The sequence below is a fragment of the Leptopilina heterotoma genome, unplaced genomic scaffold (genome assembly GCF_015476425.1).
Source record: "Leptopilina heterotoma isolate Lh14 unplaced genomic scaffold, ASM1547642v1 Lhet_21, whole genome shotgun sequence".
NCBI classification, from domain to species: domain Eukaryota; kingdom Metazoa; phylum Arthropoda; class Insecta; order Hymenoptera; family Figitidae; genus Leptopilina; species Leptopilina heterotoma.
The window spans coordinates 568,201-585,047 of NW_025110925.1; the positions used below are offsets into that span (position 1 = coordinate 568,201).

Genomic DNA, 16,847 nt, shown 5'->3' on the forward strand with positions numbered 1-16,847 from the left:
TCCTATCTATTTATAAAGATAATTTAATCCTCGATGAGAATTTTTAAAAAATTCTGAAAATAATTTAATTTCTGCAAAGTATTTAATTACTTTTCAAAAAAATTGAATTCTTGTGATGAATTTTGATATTTATCAAAATAATTGAATTTTAGGAAAGAATATTATTAAAATTCCTTAAAATAATTGATTTTATGGGAAGAATTTATGCGATTTTGTTGTTCATCAAGCCAATTGAATTCTTTAGCAAAATTACTTAAAAATTTGTGAAAATAATTCTTTTTATGCGACGAATTAAATGTTATTTATGAAAATATTTGAATTATTGCAAGGAATTTTATTGTTTTACTGAATAATTGAATGTTTCTTAAAATTGAATTGTTTCGTCAAGTTTTAATAAAATTTTTAAAAATAATTGCATTTTTCAAGGAATTTATTTTAAATTGTGTTAAAAATATTTGAAATTCTGCGATGAAAATAATTGAATTCGTAAATGAAATTTTATTATTTATGAAAATAATTGAATCATTTCGTAGAATTGTATCAAAAAGTTTTTTCTATAATTAAATCTGTTGATAAATTTTTATGAAAATAGTTAAAATTGAGAATTATTGAATTGCAAAAAACTTTTGAAAGTAATTGAACTTTTGCAAAGATTTTTATAAAGTTTTGGAAATAATTGAATTTTGAAAAGAATTTTATTAAAATTCCTAAAAATTATTGAATTTCTGTGAAGAATTTTGTTATTTATCAAGATAATTGCATTAAAACATTTGTAATAATTAAATAATATTAAAAAAACAACCAACTTCTAAACATAATTGAGACTTGACTTCCCAAAAATACTAATCTTACAAATTTGATAAATTTCATCCATCATAAATTTCAAGATTTGTCAAATTTGTTTTTATTTTCATACATATTTCTTTTATTCTTCCCTTTTTTAAATATGATTTTATATTTGCGAACAGATTGATAAAAGAACATTTTTTTTTGGTTGTGGATTTAATAATTAAATAAAAGAATACACTAATTATTATTAATAAATAAATATTATTAATTTGTTTCGTTTTAGCTTGTCCTCCGGATCCAAATGAGCCTTGCATATCAACTGGTTCAGGTGTATTGGATAAATACGGTTACATAATTGGCCACTATCATCTGGATTGTATCGGACTTTTGACAATTTTCGTAGTTTGCCATCTCGGCGGATTTTTAGCAATTTTGCGTAGAAGTCGAGAAGAACCAATTTATTGATTGTGCAATTCAAATATTTATGCAATGGTTGAAATTACAATGACATCCATAGAAAAAGTAAAAGTTTTATATTTATGTTATTTTTTTAATACATTTTATTTAACATTAATAAAACTCGTGTCATGAATAAATAAAAAATAACATAAAACATTCAAAAATATAAAAGTAGTTACTTATAAATTATTGCAAAAGAAGGAATTGATATTAATGCAAAATACGGCATTTTTAAAAATTTATTTTCTAAGAAAAACAGAATTTTATTTATTTTTATGTCTCCTTCCCATATAGAATTATAAAATCAATTTTTTGGAAATTTCGTATCACTTTTGTTCTAATTAGTTTAAATATTTGCTAATTGAAAATTGGAGAATAAGTTTTGTGATACTATTTATTGCAAAAAAAGTTTATAAATTAATTATTTTTCACTATTTTATGTGTGAAAATTTTTTTTATTTCAAAATATAACATTTTAATAACATTTTATATTACTCTTTGTAATTTTTGTAACTTTTTATAATTTTGAATCTAAAATATGTAATCTAATTTTTGTTCAGAATTCTATTAATATTTTTGAAACTAATTTAATTGTTTTGAAGATTTTTGATACTGAGTAACATTTTAAACCAAAGAAAGAAAAATCTCATTCTTTGAAATCCTTGACCAGAAAGTCCCCTTCAGAAATAAAGTTTTTGGATTAAAAGTGAAAAAATAACAATGAAAGTAACAATTGAATATAATTTAATATTGCGCCTATACAATATGTCAAATGAGTAAAATTACGTCGACCGCAATATATAAAGGAACAAAATACACTCAGGATTCTACCATTCTAAATACTTGACTGCTTTTCATTTCGTATACTGCTTATAAAAGTGAAAATGTATTACAGAATGATTTTTTCAATCAGTGAAAGAGAGAAGAAGACAGATAAGACGTCTTAAATATTTACAGATTCCGCTATCTTACATAATAATACAGCGTAGTTTTTAGTATATACGTATTTCTCGAGTCTAAAAGCTCTCTTTATTTTAACAATTAATTTTCAATTTAATATAGTCAAAGGAGAAAAGAACAGATTTAGAGTAAAATTAACAGTTAGTAAAGTCAAATAGAATAATCTTAACAGTAAGTCTCCCTAATTTCATTATACATCTTAATATCGGAGAAAAATAAATCAGAAAATCAAGATATACACTTTTTTATAATTTTCTTTTGGAATGTCATGAAAATTTCATTTCATTCACATTCACAATATTCATAAACGTAGTATATTGAATATAACATAGAAACAAAATTGTAAATAGTAGAAAAACAATGATAAAAAATCGCAAATTAAAAATTTTTCACAATTAAAACAAATTCATTTATAGGTATAAAGAGTGTCAAATAATTGACTTTTTTTCTCTCTAACATTTCGAAATTTTCTAAAATAAAATTTAAAATTCATGTAAGAAATGGAACTTTCATCGATATAAATAAATGATTAAAATTTTCGTGATTTAATAGTTCACGTGGTTATATAAATTATGCTTGGATAAATGGCACTTCACTTAAACCCACCACCATTCTTCGTTACTTTTCTTCATAAAAAATCTTAAAAATATTACAATATGGAAGTTACAGGTATAAATGTAAAACATCTAAAATGTGGAATCCGTTGATTAATTTTCCATTTAAAACTTTTGTCATACATTTTTTTTTTATCAAAAAGTCAATATTATGAAAGAATTTAAGGCACCATTGAATGGAATTGTGATTCTCTTTTCGTTATATAATTTCATTTAAATAAAAAAAAAACAATTGTTTCGTACTTTTAAGTGGATCAGTTTTTGATTTTTTGGAACATTATTAAATATGACTAACTGGCACGTGAAACGAAAGTAAAGAATTGTACCGAGAGAAATACGTAAAAGTATGTATATGCATACGTATATTCTAATCTGACCCTAGATACGTATATATACATAAGTACATGGATGGTGTAATTATAATAATCGTTGAGTAGATGCAAATTAGTTGTGGCTCATTATCGGCTTATTAAAACAGTTTTCAAATAATAAAGTACAAGGACGTTTTGTTGAAGAAAGAATATTCACTGTCAAGACAGTTTCGTCAGCAGGCGCAAGATTTTTTTGAACTCGTTGGAGATTGATTTAATGCAAACCTCTCGCCATCGGTTTGATCCTGGGATCCGGAACCTTTAAGAATTTGATCGTTTTGGAGTATCTGGAAAAAAGAAGGAGAAAATATTACCTTTATCAAAACAATTTAAATGATTATTTTTTTGCAAGAGGAAACTTACTTTATTGACGAGAAATCGAGCAGCTTCTTCAATATTAATATTTTCTTTGGCCGATGTTTCGAACCATCCAGCAAAGTTCTTCTCTTTGCAATACTCGTCCATTTTCGTAGGGGTATTCACTAATCCCTCCTTTTGCTGATCGCATTTATTCGCAAGAAGAACACAAGGTATTGGCGAGCCATCGGGAAGTTGAACTTTCGAGTCCAGATCTTGTTTCCACTTGACTACAGCTTCCAATGTTGCACTTCTCGTCACATCGAATACAATGAATGCTCCAACTGCTTCTTTATAGTACACCCGCGTCATATTTCCAAACCTCTCTTGTCCTGTTGGAACAAATGCAAAATAATTAATTTACAAAGTGCTTTAACTGATTATTTAAAAAAGCATTTTTAAATATACCTAAGAAGCAAACGAATTATAGGGTATGTTTGTATTAGATTTATTTTACTTAAAAGTTCATTTTTTATTATGTAAATTTGAAACCAATATTTCTATTGGATCATCTTTTTTAATAGTAATTGATTCTCTTTCTGTATTTTTACTTAAAAAATATAAACATAGCCTAACAATTTTGCTTCTTAGGTACCTTTCTTGGGAGTGCGTCACATTTCTAAATGTTAAATTTCCAAATTATCATATACTATGACATAAATTTTATTCAAATTTTTCAGAATCGTTTTTAACATTTTGGAGAAAACAATCATATTTAAAATTTCTAATTAAAATTCTTCAAAAAATTTATTCTTTTCTGTATTTTTCAAAAATCCAATCACAGGCTTCACAGTGCCTCTAAAAAGTATTTTAGGGGAAATTGGGGACCATAAAAAATAGTTAAATAAAAATATCATTTCAATTCAATTAACATTTTCTAGAATTTTTAACTAAAATTCTACTTTGAATCAATAACATCAATTATTATTCAATTAAACCTTTTCAAAAAAATTAATTCTACAGAATTGTTAGTTAAAAGTACGAAAAACGATAATTTAATTCTACGAGAAATCAATTATTTAAATACAAAAATAAATAATATTGAATGTTTCGTAAAATTTATTTTTTACGAAGAATTGTATTAACAAATTTTGAAAATATTTAATTTCTTCTAAGGAATTTAATTTAAATTTTAATGAGGTTTATTATATTAAAGAATTTTATTACAATTTTTCGAAAATAATTGAAAACTTTTTGAAAAATTTTATTCAATTTTTTAAAAATATAATTGAATTCTTGAGAAGAATTTTAAATTTAATTCTTTACAAGAAATTCCCTATCTATTTATAAAGATAATTTAATTCTTGACGAGAATTTTTAAAAAATTTTTTAAATAATTTAATTTTTGCAAAGTGTTTTATTACTTTTCAAAAGAATTGAATTCTTGTGATGAATTTCGATATTTATCAAAATTATTGAATTTTGGAAAAGAATTTTTTTAAAAATCCTTAAAATAATTCATTTTATCGGAAGAATTTATGCGATTTTGTTGGTTATCAAGATAATTGAATTCTTTTGCAAAATTACTTAAAAATTTTTGAAAATAATTAATTTTCTGCGACGAATTAAATGTTATTTATAAAAATATTTGAATTATTGCATCTAATTTTATTGTTTTTTTGAATAATTGAATGTTTCTTAAAATTGTATTATTTTTCTCAAGTTTAAAAAATTTTTTAATAATGATTGCATTTTTCAAGGAATTTATTTAAAATTGTATTAAAAATATTTGAAATTCTGCGATGAAAATAATTGAATTCGTAAATGAAATAGTAAATATTGAACTTTTGCAAAGATTTTTATAAATTATTGAAAATAATTGAATTTTTTGCGAAAAATTTTGCTATTTGTCAAGATAATTGAATTCTTGACGATATATTCATAAAATTTTTTAAAAATAATTGAAATTTTTCTAAAAATTTAATTACTTTTGAAAATAATTGAATTCTTGGGATGAATATTACAATTTATGAAAATAATTAAATTTTGCAAAAAATTTTATTTAAATTTGTTAAAATAATTGAATTTTTGGCGAAAAATGTTGATATATATGAAAATAATTGAATTGAAATTATGACAAAATTTTAATTAAAATTTTTGACAATAATTGAATTCTTGAGAAGAATTTTGATAATTATCAAAATAGTTGAATTTTGTAAAGAATTTTATTAAAATTCCTAAAAATTATTGAATTTTTGTGAAGAATTTTGTTTGTTATCAAGATAATTGAATTCTTTCGCAAAATTACTTAAAAATTTTTGAAAATAATTGATTTTCTGCGACGAATTAAATGTTGTTCATGAAAATATTTGAATTATTGTAACGAATTTGTGGTTTTATTGAATAATTGAATGTTTCTTAAAATTGAATTATTTTTCTCAAGTTTTAATAAAATTTTTAATAATGATTGCATTTTTTAAGGAATTTATTTAAAATTGTGTTAAAAATATTTGAAATTCTGCGATAAAAATAATTGAATTCGTAAATGAAGTTTTATTATTTATGAAAATAATTGAATCTTTTTGTAGAATTGTATTAAAAAGTTTTTTTCTCTAATTAAATCTGTTGATAAATTTTATGAAAACAGTAAATATTGAAAATTATTGAATTGAAAAAAACTTTTGAAAGTAATTGAAATTTTGCAAAGATTTTTATAAATTTTTGAAAATAATTGAATTTTTGGCGAAAAATTTTGCTATTTGTAAAAATAATTGAAATATTGACAAGATATTCGTGAAAGTTTTTAAAAATAATTAAAAATAATTGAATTTCTTTGAAGAATTTTATTACTTTTGAAAATAATTGAATTCTTGGGATGAATATTGTTATTTATGAAAATAATTGAATTTTATTAAAATTCCTAAAAATTATTGAATTTCTGTGAAAAATGTTGTTATTTATCAAGATAATTGCATTAAAACTTTTGTAATAATTAAAAAATAATATTAAAAAAACAACCAACTTTTAAACATAATTAAGACTTGAATTCACTAAAATACAAATCTTACAAATTGTATAAATTTCATGAAAAATTTCATCGATAATAAATATCAAGATTTGAAACTTTCAAAACAAAAGTTTCAATGGCACTTTGCTAAATTTGGTCTTAATGCATGATTAAAAGATAAAAGAAAAAAATAGGGGAAATTTTGAAAATAGGGTACGTTTAGGGGCCAAAATTAAAAATAGGGGATTTTCAGGGAAATAGGGGACAGACTATGAAGCCTGCAATAATTTTGGATTCTGAACTTTAAGATTATGCGTATAGAAAAAGACCATAAAAAAAGTTCTTGAAAAAAAAAATATTTGTCCTTCAGCGTTAAAAAATATTTTACAGTCACTGAAGGTGAAAAATATTCAACAAGTTAGCTATTGTGCGAGAACCAATTCTCACGATGCACTTTCGTCAAACGATGCGATATACATATAGAAAACAAGCTAACTTTCCTGCGCGACGGTCTCAGACGATTAGGCAAGAAGTCAGGAAGTGAAGCGACTTTCCCTTTGTGTGTTAAAACATCATGATGATCAAATTCTTCACAATGGAATTAGGAATGACAATTATTTATTTGAATTCACCCTCAAAATTCGAAACTAAAATTTCCTTATCAATTTACAAAGATTTTTTTTAAATCCAAAAAAAAAGTTAACTACTTTCGCAACAAGAATTGATATTTTTAAAAATTACAATTTTGAAATCTTCTAAAAATTAATTTTTTCTAAAAATCACAACACTAATTCTACCAAAATTTAATTAAACGCTTCTTAGAATTTTTTTTTACAAAAATCCTTCTTTATAAGATCATTTGAACCATTATGACATCACAGATTATTGTCAGTTCTTTGGATTGTATAAATTAATTAGAAAAGAATGCGATGCAAAAAATGAGTAGAGACAAACCTGCGATATCCCATAATTGTAGTCTTATGATTGTATGTGGATCCCAGTTAAGAACTTTAAGTGCAAAATCAACGCCGATTGTTGCTCTGTAATGTTGCGAGAAGAATTGATGAACGTATCTTTTGATTATGGACGTTTTACCAGCGCCAAGTTCTCCAATCACTAAAATTTTATACAAGTGTTCTCGTTTCTCTCCCAATCCGGAATTCGGCACATTATTTTGCGACGACTGTAACAACAAAATAATAATTAATGTTAAACAAAAATATCTTTATTTGAAAATGATATTCATATTTATAATATATACAATTACACAGAAAATTTTTTAAAAGCATGAAGTACTGCAAAGTATTTTAATACCAAACAACATACATAATTAATAAAAATTCGAAATAACAGAAAAAAATTAAATTACTAAAAGTATCCATCAAGTGTAAATTTAAACCTGTAAGAAGGTTTCTTTTTGACCTAAAATAGGAATAAAAAAGAATCTAGAAAAAATTATTTTTCGTGAAAAAGATAAATTTTCAAGAATTTTGAATTTCGATGGACGCTCTGCCGCTTAACCATTTGGAAAAGGTATTACTAAATAATATTTTTTAATGGCCAAAGATACATAAGAGTTTATAAGCCAAGGATAATTATTCAAGTAAATTAACTACAGTGTCCGACAGGTGTTATTATTCCATTTGTCGACAAATTTAGAACAGTAATCTAATCATGTGTTCCGCACTTTTTTATAGTTTCACTTTATGCACCGTCATTTATTTTTAATACAATTTCTTTCTTTTGTCAAATATGCTTGGAAAATTATATTAAAATAGAGATAAAACTGCATACTATGTTGTCTAATCCGTAACAAAATTTCAAGTACTTTTGTTAATTCTTAACATTTAATAGGTCATTTAATTATTTTACATTCAATCAATGTAAAATTATTTATTCACTTTTTTTATTTTTTTTTATTTAAAAAAATTTTTTTATTAACAAAAGTGTCGACGTTTAAGTAATGTGTCTTTACCCATAGTGGTATATTATTTTCATATAAATTATTAATCTTCCTAACTTTATTTTATATTAATTTTTTATTTAAATTTTCTAAGAAATTCTTTTATGTTTTTTAGTCCTGAAGATTAACTTTTGTTAATAAAAAATTTTTTTAGTTTTATTCAAAACTCCTAAGTTATTGACAAGCAAAATTATTCAGTAATCAAATAAAGTAGAAAAAGTTTTTTATTTTTGTTGCCTTTTTTTATTTTGCGATAATATATAAAACTGTCAATCATTGAGTATACCGGACAATAATTACTCCAATCGTGTCAATTTCTCTTATGTAGAAAAAAATATTCATGTCTTGACAAAAAGGAAATATACTTTACTATTTTTAGTCCTAAAAATGTTTTCTAATAAAGAAATTTTTTCAAAAAATAAAATAAATCTTTAATATAGTAAATTTTTGAATGTAAGTAATTTATAAATATTACAATAAAACTCATTCTTAAAAATAATTTTAAAGTTAAAAATTTTTTTATTCTTATCATATGGTAAATATAAAGAGTGTTGTTTTGTTTCGATAAAGAATTTGCTGCTGTTGAACTCTATTAAACTAATCTTGTTTTAAATGAAAATTAAATTTCAATTTTTAATAATAATTAATTATCCAAACTAAAGAGTTCTTTTCAATAAGTACTTTCAATTAAAATTAAATTTTTTTGAAATAAAATATTTTTAAGCTATTAAACAGAATAGAAGTGTATATATGCGGCATTCCAGAAGATATTTTCATTAAAATTTTTAATTGCTTGGAACATTTTCAATTATGTTAAAAATTTTTTAATTATTCTCGTCAAAATTTCAATTATCTTTATAGAATTCTTCTCTGAAATTCAATTATTTAAAAAAATTCTCGTCAACATTTCAATTATCTTTATAAATAGCATAATTCAATTATTTTCATAAATAATACCTAGTATTCATCACAAGAATTCAATTATTTTCAAAAATTTTAATAATATTCATAGAAAAATTTCAATTGTTTTTAAAAAATTTTCTTAATTCAATGATTTTCAATATTTTGATAATAATATTTTACACGAACATTGAATTATTTTCCAAAAAAATAAAAATTTCAGAGGATTTCAATTATTTAAAATAGAATTTCCATAAATTTTTGCAAAAAAAATCAAATGTTTTAAAATTTGACATTAAATTCTTCGCAGGAATTCAATTATTTTGAAAAATTTTAATAAAATTCCTAGCAAAATTGGAATTATTCTCAAACATTTTCCTCAATTCAATGATTTTCAATATCTACTATTTTAATAAAATTTTGCAAAAAATCCAATTATATATAAAAAAAATTTCATAAAATTCTTCTCAAACATTTATAATTACTTTCATAAATAATAAAAAGTTCGCAGAAATTCAATTGTTTACATTTTTTTTTAAATTTCTTTGCAATAATACCATTATTTTCATAAATAATAAAATTTTTTACAGGGATTCAATTATTTTCATAAATAAGAAAATTCATCGCAGAATTTCAATTTTTTTTAAATACAATGTTAATCAAATTTTTCGAAAAATGTAATTTTTATTAAAAGTTTTATTAAAATTTGTCCCAAGAATTGAATTATTTAATAAATTATTTTGTTTTTGAATATATAAATAATTGAATTCTTGTAGAATTTTCTAATAAAAATTAATTTAAAAATGAATTTCAGTTAAAATTTTTCATAATAATTGAATACTAGAAACATTGTACCGTAAATTTTTAGAAATAATTGAATTTTGAAATGATTTCAAATTAAAATTTCTGAAAATCGGAATTTTTCATACTCTTAACTAACAATTCTGAAGAATTAATTTTTTTTTGAAAAACTTTAATTGAATTTTTTTTAAAATTATTTAAAGTTTTTATTTTCTAATGTATATTTAATTTAAGAATTTGCGAATAATTGAAATTTCACGTGCAATTGAATTGTAAACAAATGGATTTAAAAGTTCTCAAAGAAGAACTTTTACAAAAATTATTAAAAATAATTTATTTAAAGAAGAATTTTAGTTGAAAATTTTAGAAAATAATAATTAAATTGAAATGATGAAGATATAATTATTTTAAAGAAGTAACAGTAACAATATTCTTATAATATAAAATAATTACACTAATTAAATTAAATAAAGAAATACACTCGGTCATCTTTAATTATTATAAAAAATAAAAAACGAATTATAAAAAATAAATATTACAATTATTATAAAAAGAAATTATAAAAAGAAATCTTCATGTTTTACAACAATTTTTTCTATAAATATTGTTTAATTTCAAAAAGGTTTGAATTTGAAATTTTTGAAAATCAGGGAAAAGTCAGAAGAAGAAAAAATTGAATTTTTGTGGCGACCCTGTTAAGGTTGGTACACTTGAGAAATTTTGCACAGGTAAATAAATCACAGACAGAAAGAAAGTTCGTTAAATTTTCTACACTTTCAGTTTCCATTTCAGAAAAAACAAAATCTGAAAACTACATCTTCAAACTAATACGATTGAAAATTATCTTATTTTTAAATTTATAGAAGATTAAGTCGATTTTATTTTTGACTTAAAATATATTAATAATTTTTTATTTATTTTCGACTTTAAAGGCTAAATTAAAATTCAGTCGAAATGGTTCTAATCAAAACAATTTTAGTCAAAACCGGAATGAAAGTAAGATTTATTTTTAAGTATCAACAAAGTTTTATGAAATATTTTATACGTACTGTTTTTAGCTGATTATTATCAAATTGCATCTTTATCAAGCATCAAATTGCAACAAATTTTCAAATAAAATATTATTAATAATAAAGTATAAAATTTGAAATATAAAATATTTTTAATTTTCTCCAATATTTAGATAGATATAGATATAGATTTTAAAAATAAAAAATTTGTCCAAATTGTTAAAATTGTGAAAATAAAAAATTGAACGAACTGTTTACTTCCTGTAGAGATTGGATTGTAATTAAAATTAGTATTCCTTGAGACACTGAATAGAAATTTGAATAATATAAACACCAACCCCCAACCACTGCCACTTGGAATTTCCAAATTTCCAATTTGCAAATTCGAATTTTGCCAGACTTCGCCATTTCTTATCGTCCAAGTTCATTGCGCAGATTCACGAACAATTATCCAAAAAATCTTTTTAGCACTTTTACTTTGTCGAAAGAAATAAATTGCTGAGCGCCACTTGATGAACTGGCACCGTCTCACTTGCGTTGGCAGAACGCAATTGCAGAGTACGATGATACCAGAACATTAATAAGTTAAAGGCGTCTCATCGAATCGTCAAATGAAAGTAATCTGCGATGTGAAAGAATAGACTTTGGTATTTTCCGTTCGTGGCAAAATGCTTTCCATATCTCCGCCGACAGAGATGACTTACAAGCTCCCTACCGGAAACTCGGCAAAGGATTCTATTCGGATTAAGGATAAGTATGCAAAGGGTCCATTCAACGACTGCCTACATTTCCTATGATGGCGTGTGTGCAAAAACACTTGTGTATTGATTAAAATTCGATACGCCTAACGGAAAACTGACACTCCAAATTGTCAAAAATAACAACTCTTTTAAACAAACATTTCATTTACAAACATTTCTTCAAATACTAAAAACGAAAATTCTTTCTACATTCCCAATAAAGTAGTATTGGCGCATCTATTTTCTCCAAACAATAAATTCAATTTATCAATTTTGGCTTCAACTCTTCAAATAAATAAAAAAAAGGAATGAATTTTAATGATACGAAAATTTGTCAAGGTTCTTACTTTTTTTGAACTTTCATTTTGAACCCCTCTAGACTTTCGTTCGAGAAAACGAACTCTATGGATGGTTGAATCAAACATTTTCCCACCAGAGGACTTAATAATAGAGTCTATATATGTGTGTCTAGATCATATAACCCAAATGATCAGTGTGCTCGATATCATAATCTCGTTACCATCTACTAGCCTTGTCTGCACAATGACCTCTGCAATACTGTATAAGTGAAAGTCATTACATATATACATAACAGAAACCAACTCTCAATATAATGTATGCATCATTAAACAGTACGTAATACAAATATTTCAAACAGGACACTACTTTCGATCAGGTGAATTTTCAGAAAATTCTGACAATGTTATCAAATTACATTATGGGAAAGTTGTTTCCCTAGATTTTCGATTTTAATGAAAATTTATAACAAAATTTATAAAATTATATATAAACCAAAAGCAATTCACTTTTTGATATCCCAACCCCCATCGTGGACAATCGTGGATTTTTGACAACTCCACCCTTCAATAACTGCGTCCACGTGGACATGTTTCTGATAGAAATTAATATTTTTGGTTGAATATGAAAACTTGTGACTATAAAGAAGGTTGTTTATTTTATGATGGAAAATCAATTGATATTTATTAATAAAATATTCACGATATTTGAAAAAATCTTAAATTTTTTTACTACAGGCTTCGGATTGACTTTAAGGCTTTTAAGTTGAAAAAGTTGTTCTCTTATATTTTGATTTGATGATAAATTCACACCAAATTTTGCAAATTGAAACTTTTGTTTTGAAAGTTTCAAATCTTCAAATTTATGGTCGATGAAATTTATAAAATTTGTGAGATTAGTATTTTGGTGAAGTCAAGTCTCAATTATGCTTAGAAGTTGGTTGTTTTTTTTAAATATTATTTAATTATTACAAAAGTTTTAATGCAATTGTCTTGATAAATAACAAAATTCTTCACAAAAATTCAATAATTTTTAGGAATTTTAATAAAATTCTTTACAAAATTCAACTTACTATTTTGATAATTATCAAAATTCTTCTCAAGAATTCAATTATTGTCAAAAATTTTAATTAAATTCTTGGCAAAATTTCAGTTCAATTATTTTTCTAAATCTAAATAGCAAAATTTTTCGCCAAAAATTTAATTTATTATTTTCAAAAATTTAAATAAAATTTTAATTATTTTCAAAAGCTTTTCGCAATTCAATGTTTTTAAATATTTACTATTTTCATAAAATTTATCAACAAATTTAATATTATAGAAAAAACTTGTTTATACAATTCTACGAAACGATCAATTATTGTTAAAATTTTTTTTTGAAACTTGAGGAAAGAATTCAATTTTAAGAAACGTTCAATTATTCAATAAAACAATAAAATTCGTTGGAATAATTTAAATATTTTCATGAATGATATTTAATTCGTCGCAAATAATCAATTATTTTCAAAAATTTTTAAGTAATTTTGCAAAAGAATTTAATTAGCTTGATAAATAACTAAACAACAAAATCGCATAAATTCTTCCCATAAAATCAATTATTCTAAGGAATTTTAATAATATTCTTTTCTAAAATTCAATTATTTTGATAAATATCAAAATTCATCACAAGAATTCAATTTTTTTGAAAAGTAATTAAATACTTTGCAGAAATTAAATTATTGTCAAAATTTTTTTAAAAATTCTTCTCAAGAATTAAATTATCGTTATAAATAGATAAGGAAATTCTTCTCAAGAATTAAATTATTGTCAAAATTTTTTTAAAAATTCCTGTCAAGAAGTCAATTATTTTCAAAAATTTTAATAAAATTCTTCTCGTGAATTCAATTATTTTCAAAAATTATTATTTAAATTCTTCTGAAGAATTCAATTATTTTTAAAGAATTTAATAAAATTCTTTAAAAAGTTTTCAATTATTTTCAAAAATTGTTATAAAATTCTTTAATATAATAAATTTTATTAAAATTTTAATTAAATTCCTTAAAAGAAATTAAATATTTTCAAAAGTTGTTAATGCAATTCTTCGTAAAAATTAAATTATAAGAAAAATTCGATATTATTTTTTTTGTATTCAAAAATTGATTTCTCGTAGAATTAAATTATTATTTTTCGTACTTTTTACTAACAATTCTGTAGAATTACTTTTTTTTAAAAAAAGTTGAATTGAATAATAATTGATGTTATTGATTTAAAGTAGAATTTTAGTTAAAAATTTTAGAAAATGTTAATTGAATTGAAAAATGATACAAATAATTTTGAAGAAATTACAGTAACAATATTCTTATAATAATAAAATAATGATTTTGTCAGTCGGTCATGTTTGTGTTTTATAATAATATTCTTAAGAGTTGTTCAATTTGAGAAGGATTGAATTTGAAATTTTTGAACATCTTAAGGAGGTTCTATCGATAATTGATTTAATGAACAGATTTTGATGAAACTTGATGAGCAACTAGATAAAGTTAATATGAAGGCGTAGTTAAATTTTTGTGACCTCTAGGTACCTATGAAAAAAGTTATAAACATTTTTGATTTTCAACATTTAACATTGAGTCTTATGGGAATTGAGTAGTTTGTCATATATATTTACAAACTGCAAAGTATTAAATGAACAGATATTGATCTAAATTTTTTCAATACTAAACCGATATGCAATAATTACATATCTGTTAAAACAATTGTCAATAGGTACCTGTGCGATTTACAATAAATCAATTTGTAAACAAAATTTACGTTTCATCTGAAAATATAAACAACACTTATAACGTTTGGCAACGTTGCATGCACTATACACATTAAATTTGAGCGCGAAATTTAAATGATAATTTTTATCACAGGTTAGAAATAATTCGGCGTTGCCAAACGTTTGACGTTACCAAGTGAGTTAAAACATTAAAAATAAATTTAATAGAACATTTCGTTGAGTAGCTCATAATTTTGAGAACATGGGCCAACCTTGACTAATTTTAAAACTAATCAATTTACCCTGTTTAGCAAAAGTGTTTCTATTACACAGGACTTTTCAACAATATACTTCAATTGACCAAATTCATTTAACAAAAAAAGTTATAAACAAAAGTCAAAGCGACCAATGTTCCCCTACAATTGGTCTGACTAATGAAAAACATAAAACTTTCATTGTCAATATATTTTTGAAGCTAGTCATGTTTCTGGTAACAAAGCCGAAAGTCCTCGTTGCTTTATTAATTATTAATAAGATATGAGATTTAAAATCGAATGCTGTGTCAAGTAAAACTCCCAGTTCCCGAATCGTAGAAACTCTAGAAAGAATTTTGTTGCCAAATGGAAATGGCGTAGTTATATTTTTATTTATTTGAACTCCTTTTAAATGTGATAATAAAACATTTGTTATTGTTAAAGAAAAACTTATTTTTGAACGCTCAATCAACAAGACTACGATCGAATTAAAGATCATAAAGGTCCTGATTACAAGTTATTGTTTTGAAAAATTTAAGGTCATCGGTAAACACTTCTGAGTTTGGTGATGGTTAAGCAATATAACGCTACTGGGAGCATAACAATTCGGAATGTAATAGTATGGGGACCCGACTGTACTCATTAGCAAGCACAGAAAAAAATCGGACTCATTTTTGTTGCAACTCAAAATGAGTCTATGTTAAATGACATAGAACGTGGCGCCATCTGCGAGGTTCATTTTTGTTGCAGCTCACAATGAGTCACTTTTACGACTCATTTTGAGTTCAGTTTTTCTCTGTGAGGATGAAGGATGGTTAATAAGAATTTTCTTGGAATACACTAGTAAGCAAATTGTAGATCAAAAGATGAGCGTAAAACAAAATGAATAATTACAAATATTACTTAGGTGCAGAATGTGTGAAGTGGATGATGAAACATCAGAAATAACCAATTACTTTAGATTAGAAAGTTGTGAGAAACTAAACGAAATAATCATCTACTCTACTTTTGGGTAAGACAATAACAAGCTAGAGATTGATACAGGAGTTTATTCCCATTCCCAAACAGCGGATTGCATAAAGCCTTTTGCTCTTGAATGACCCATAGTTTTCGGTGCTGCTGCTGTACTAGAGATAGCAATAAATTACAAAGGTGCAAGAGAAGTAACAAGTGCAAGTGCGGTAATGTATAAAAGTCTCACCGCACTGTCCTGGCTAATAGATCTGGATTTCTCGGGGTTTTCGGAGATGGCGTGCGCCATGTCTTCCTGTAAACTGGCAAAACTGTCGGTCTGCTTCTCGCAACTTTCGCGATAGTCCTCCTCGATGCCAGCAAGATATCCAACGCCAGTGTCCTCGTCGAATGTACCTTCGAATGTTGAGAATGTATCGAATTTCCGAACGCTGATGTGTCTCGCTGTCTTTTTGCTTTTCTCCTCTTTGAACTCTGGCCTCGGATGGTGGTCTAGATTTCTTCTCGTTGCGTCCTCGTCTACTGTGACAGCGATCATGGTATCATCAGATGTACTCGATGATGAATCGAAGCGACGCCGCTGGAAAATGGCACGTTTTTCCTCCAAAAGTGATTTCCGACGCGGCTCCAGCGGCGACGTCTTCGATGAGGAGGATGACGGGCAGGATTCCGAT

At 24.3% G+C, this 16,847-nt stretch overlaps 2 protein-coding genes across 20 annotated transcripts in view; one reads left to right on the forward strand and one right to left on the reverse strand.

Moving 5' to 3' along the window:
- The window catches only part of LOC122501451 (protein scarlet-like), a 62,664-nt gene extending 61,234 nt beyond the window's left edge, over nucleotides 1–1,430 (forward strand). For all 8 annotated transcript variants that reach the window (XM_043610918.1, XM_043610916.1, XM_043610914.1 and 5 more), the window contains exon 14: nucleotides 1,073–1,430. In XM_043610918.1, the coding sequence (XP_043466853.1) occupies nucleotides 1,073–1,254 (182 nt within the window). In that variant the 3' untranslated portion in view covers nucleotides 1,255–1,430. The remainder of the gene's footprint in view (nucleotides 1–1,072) is intronic.
- Nucleotides 1,431–1,975: 545 nt separating this feature from the next.
- LOC122501456 (ras-related protein Rab-32) overlaps nucleotides 1,976–16,847 on the reverse strand; it is a 40,414-nt gene continuing 25,542 nt past the window's right edge. For 4 of the 12 annotated variants that reach the window (XM_043610929.1, XM_043610928.1, XM_043610925.1 and 1 more), the window contains 4 exons: nucleotides 16,403–16,695; nucleotides 7,452–7,680; nucleotides 3,557–3,882; nucleotides 1,976–3,480 (listed from right to left, as the gene is read on the reverse strand). In XM_043610929.1, coding sequence (XP_043466864.1) covers nucleotides 3,367–3,480; nucleotides 3,557–3,882; nucleotides 7,452–7,680; nucleotides 16,403–16,695 — 962 coding nt within the window. In that variant the 3' untranslated portion in view covers nucleotides 1,976–3,366. Of the gene's footprint in view, nucleotides 3,481–3,556; nucleotides 3,883–7,451; nucleotides 7,681–11,509; nucleotides 11,742–12,258; nucleotides 12,392–16,402; nucleotides 16,696–16,847 lie in introns of those variants that run through there. The other 8 variants (XM_043610938.1, XM_043610937.1, XM_043610931.1 and 5 more) reach the window with 4 other exon arrangements.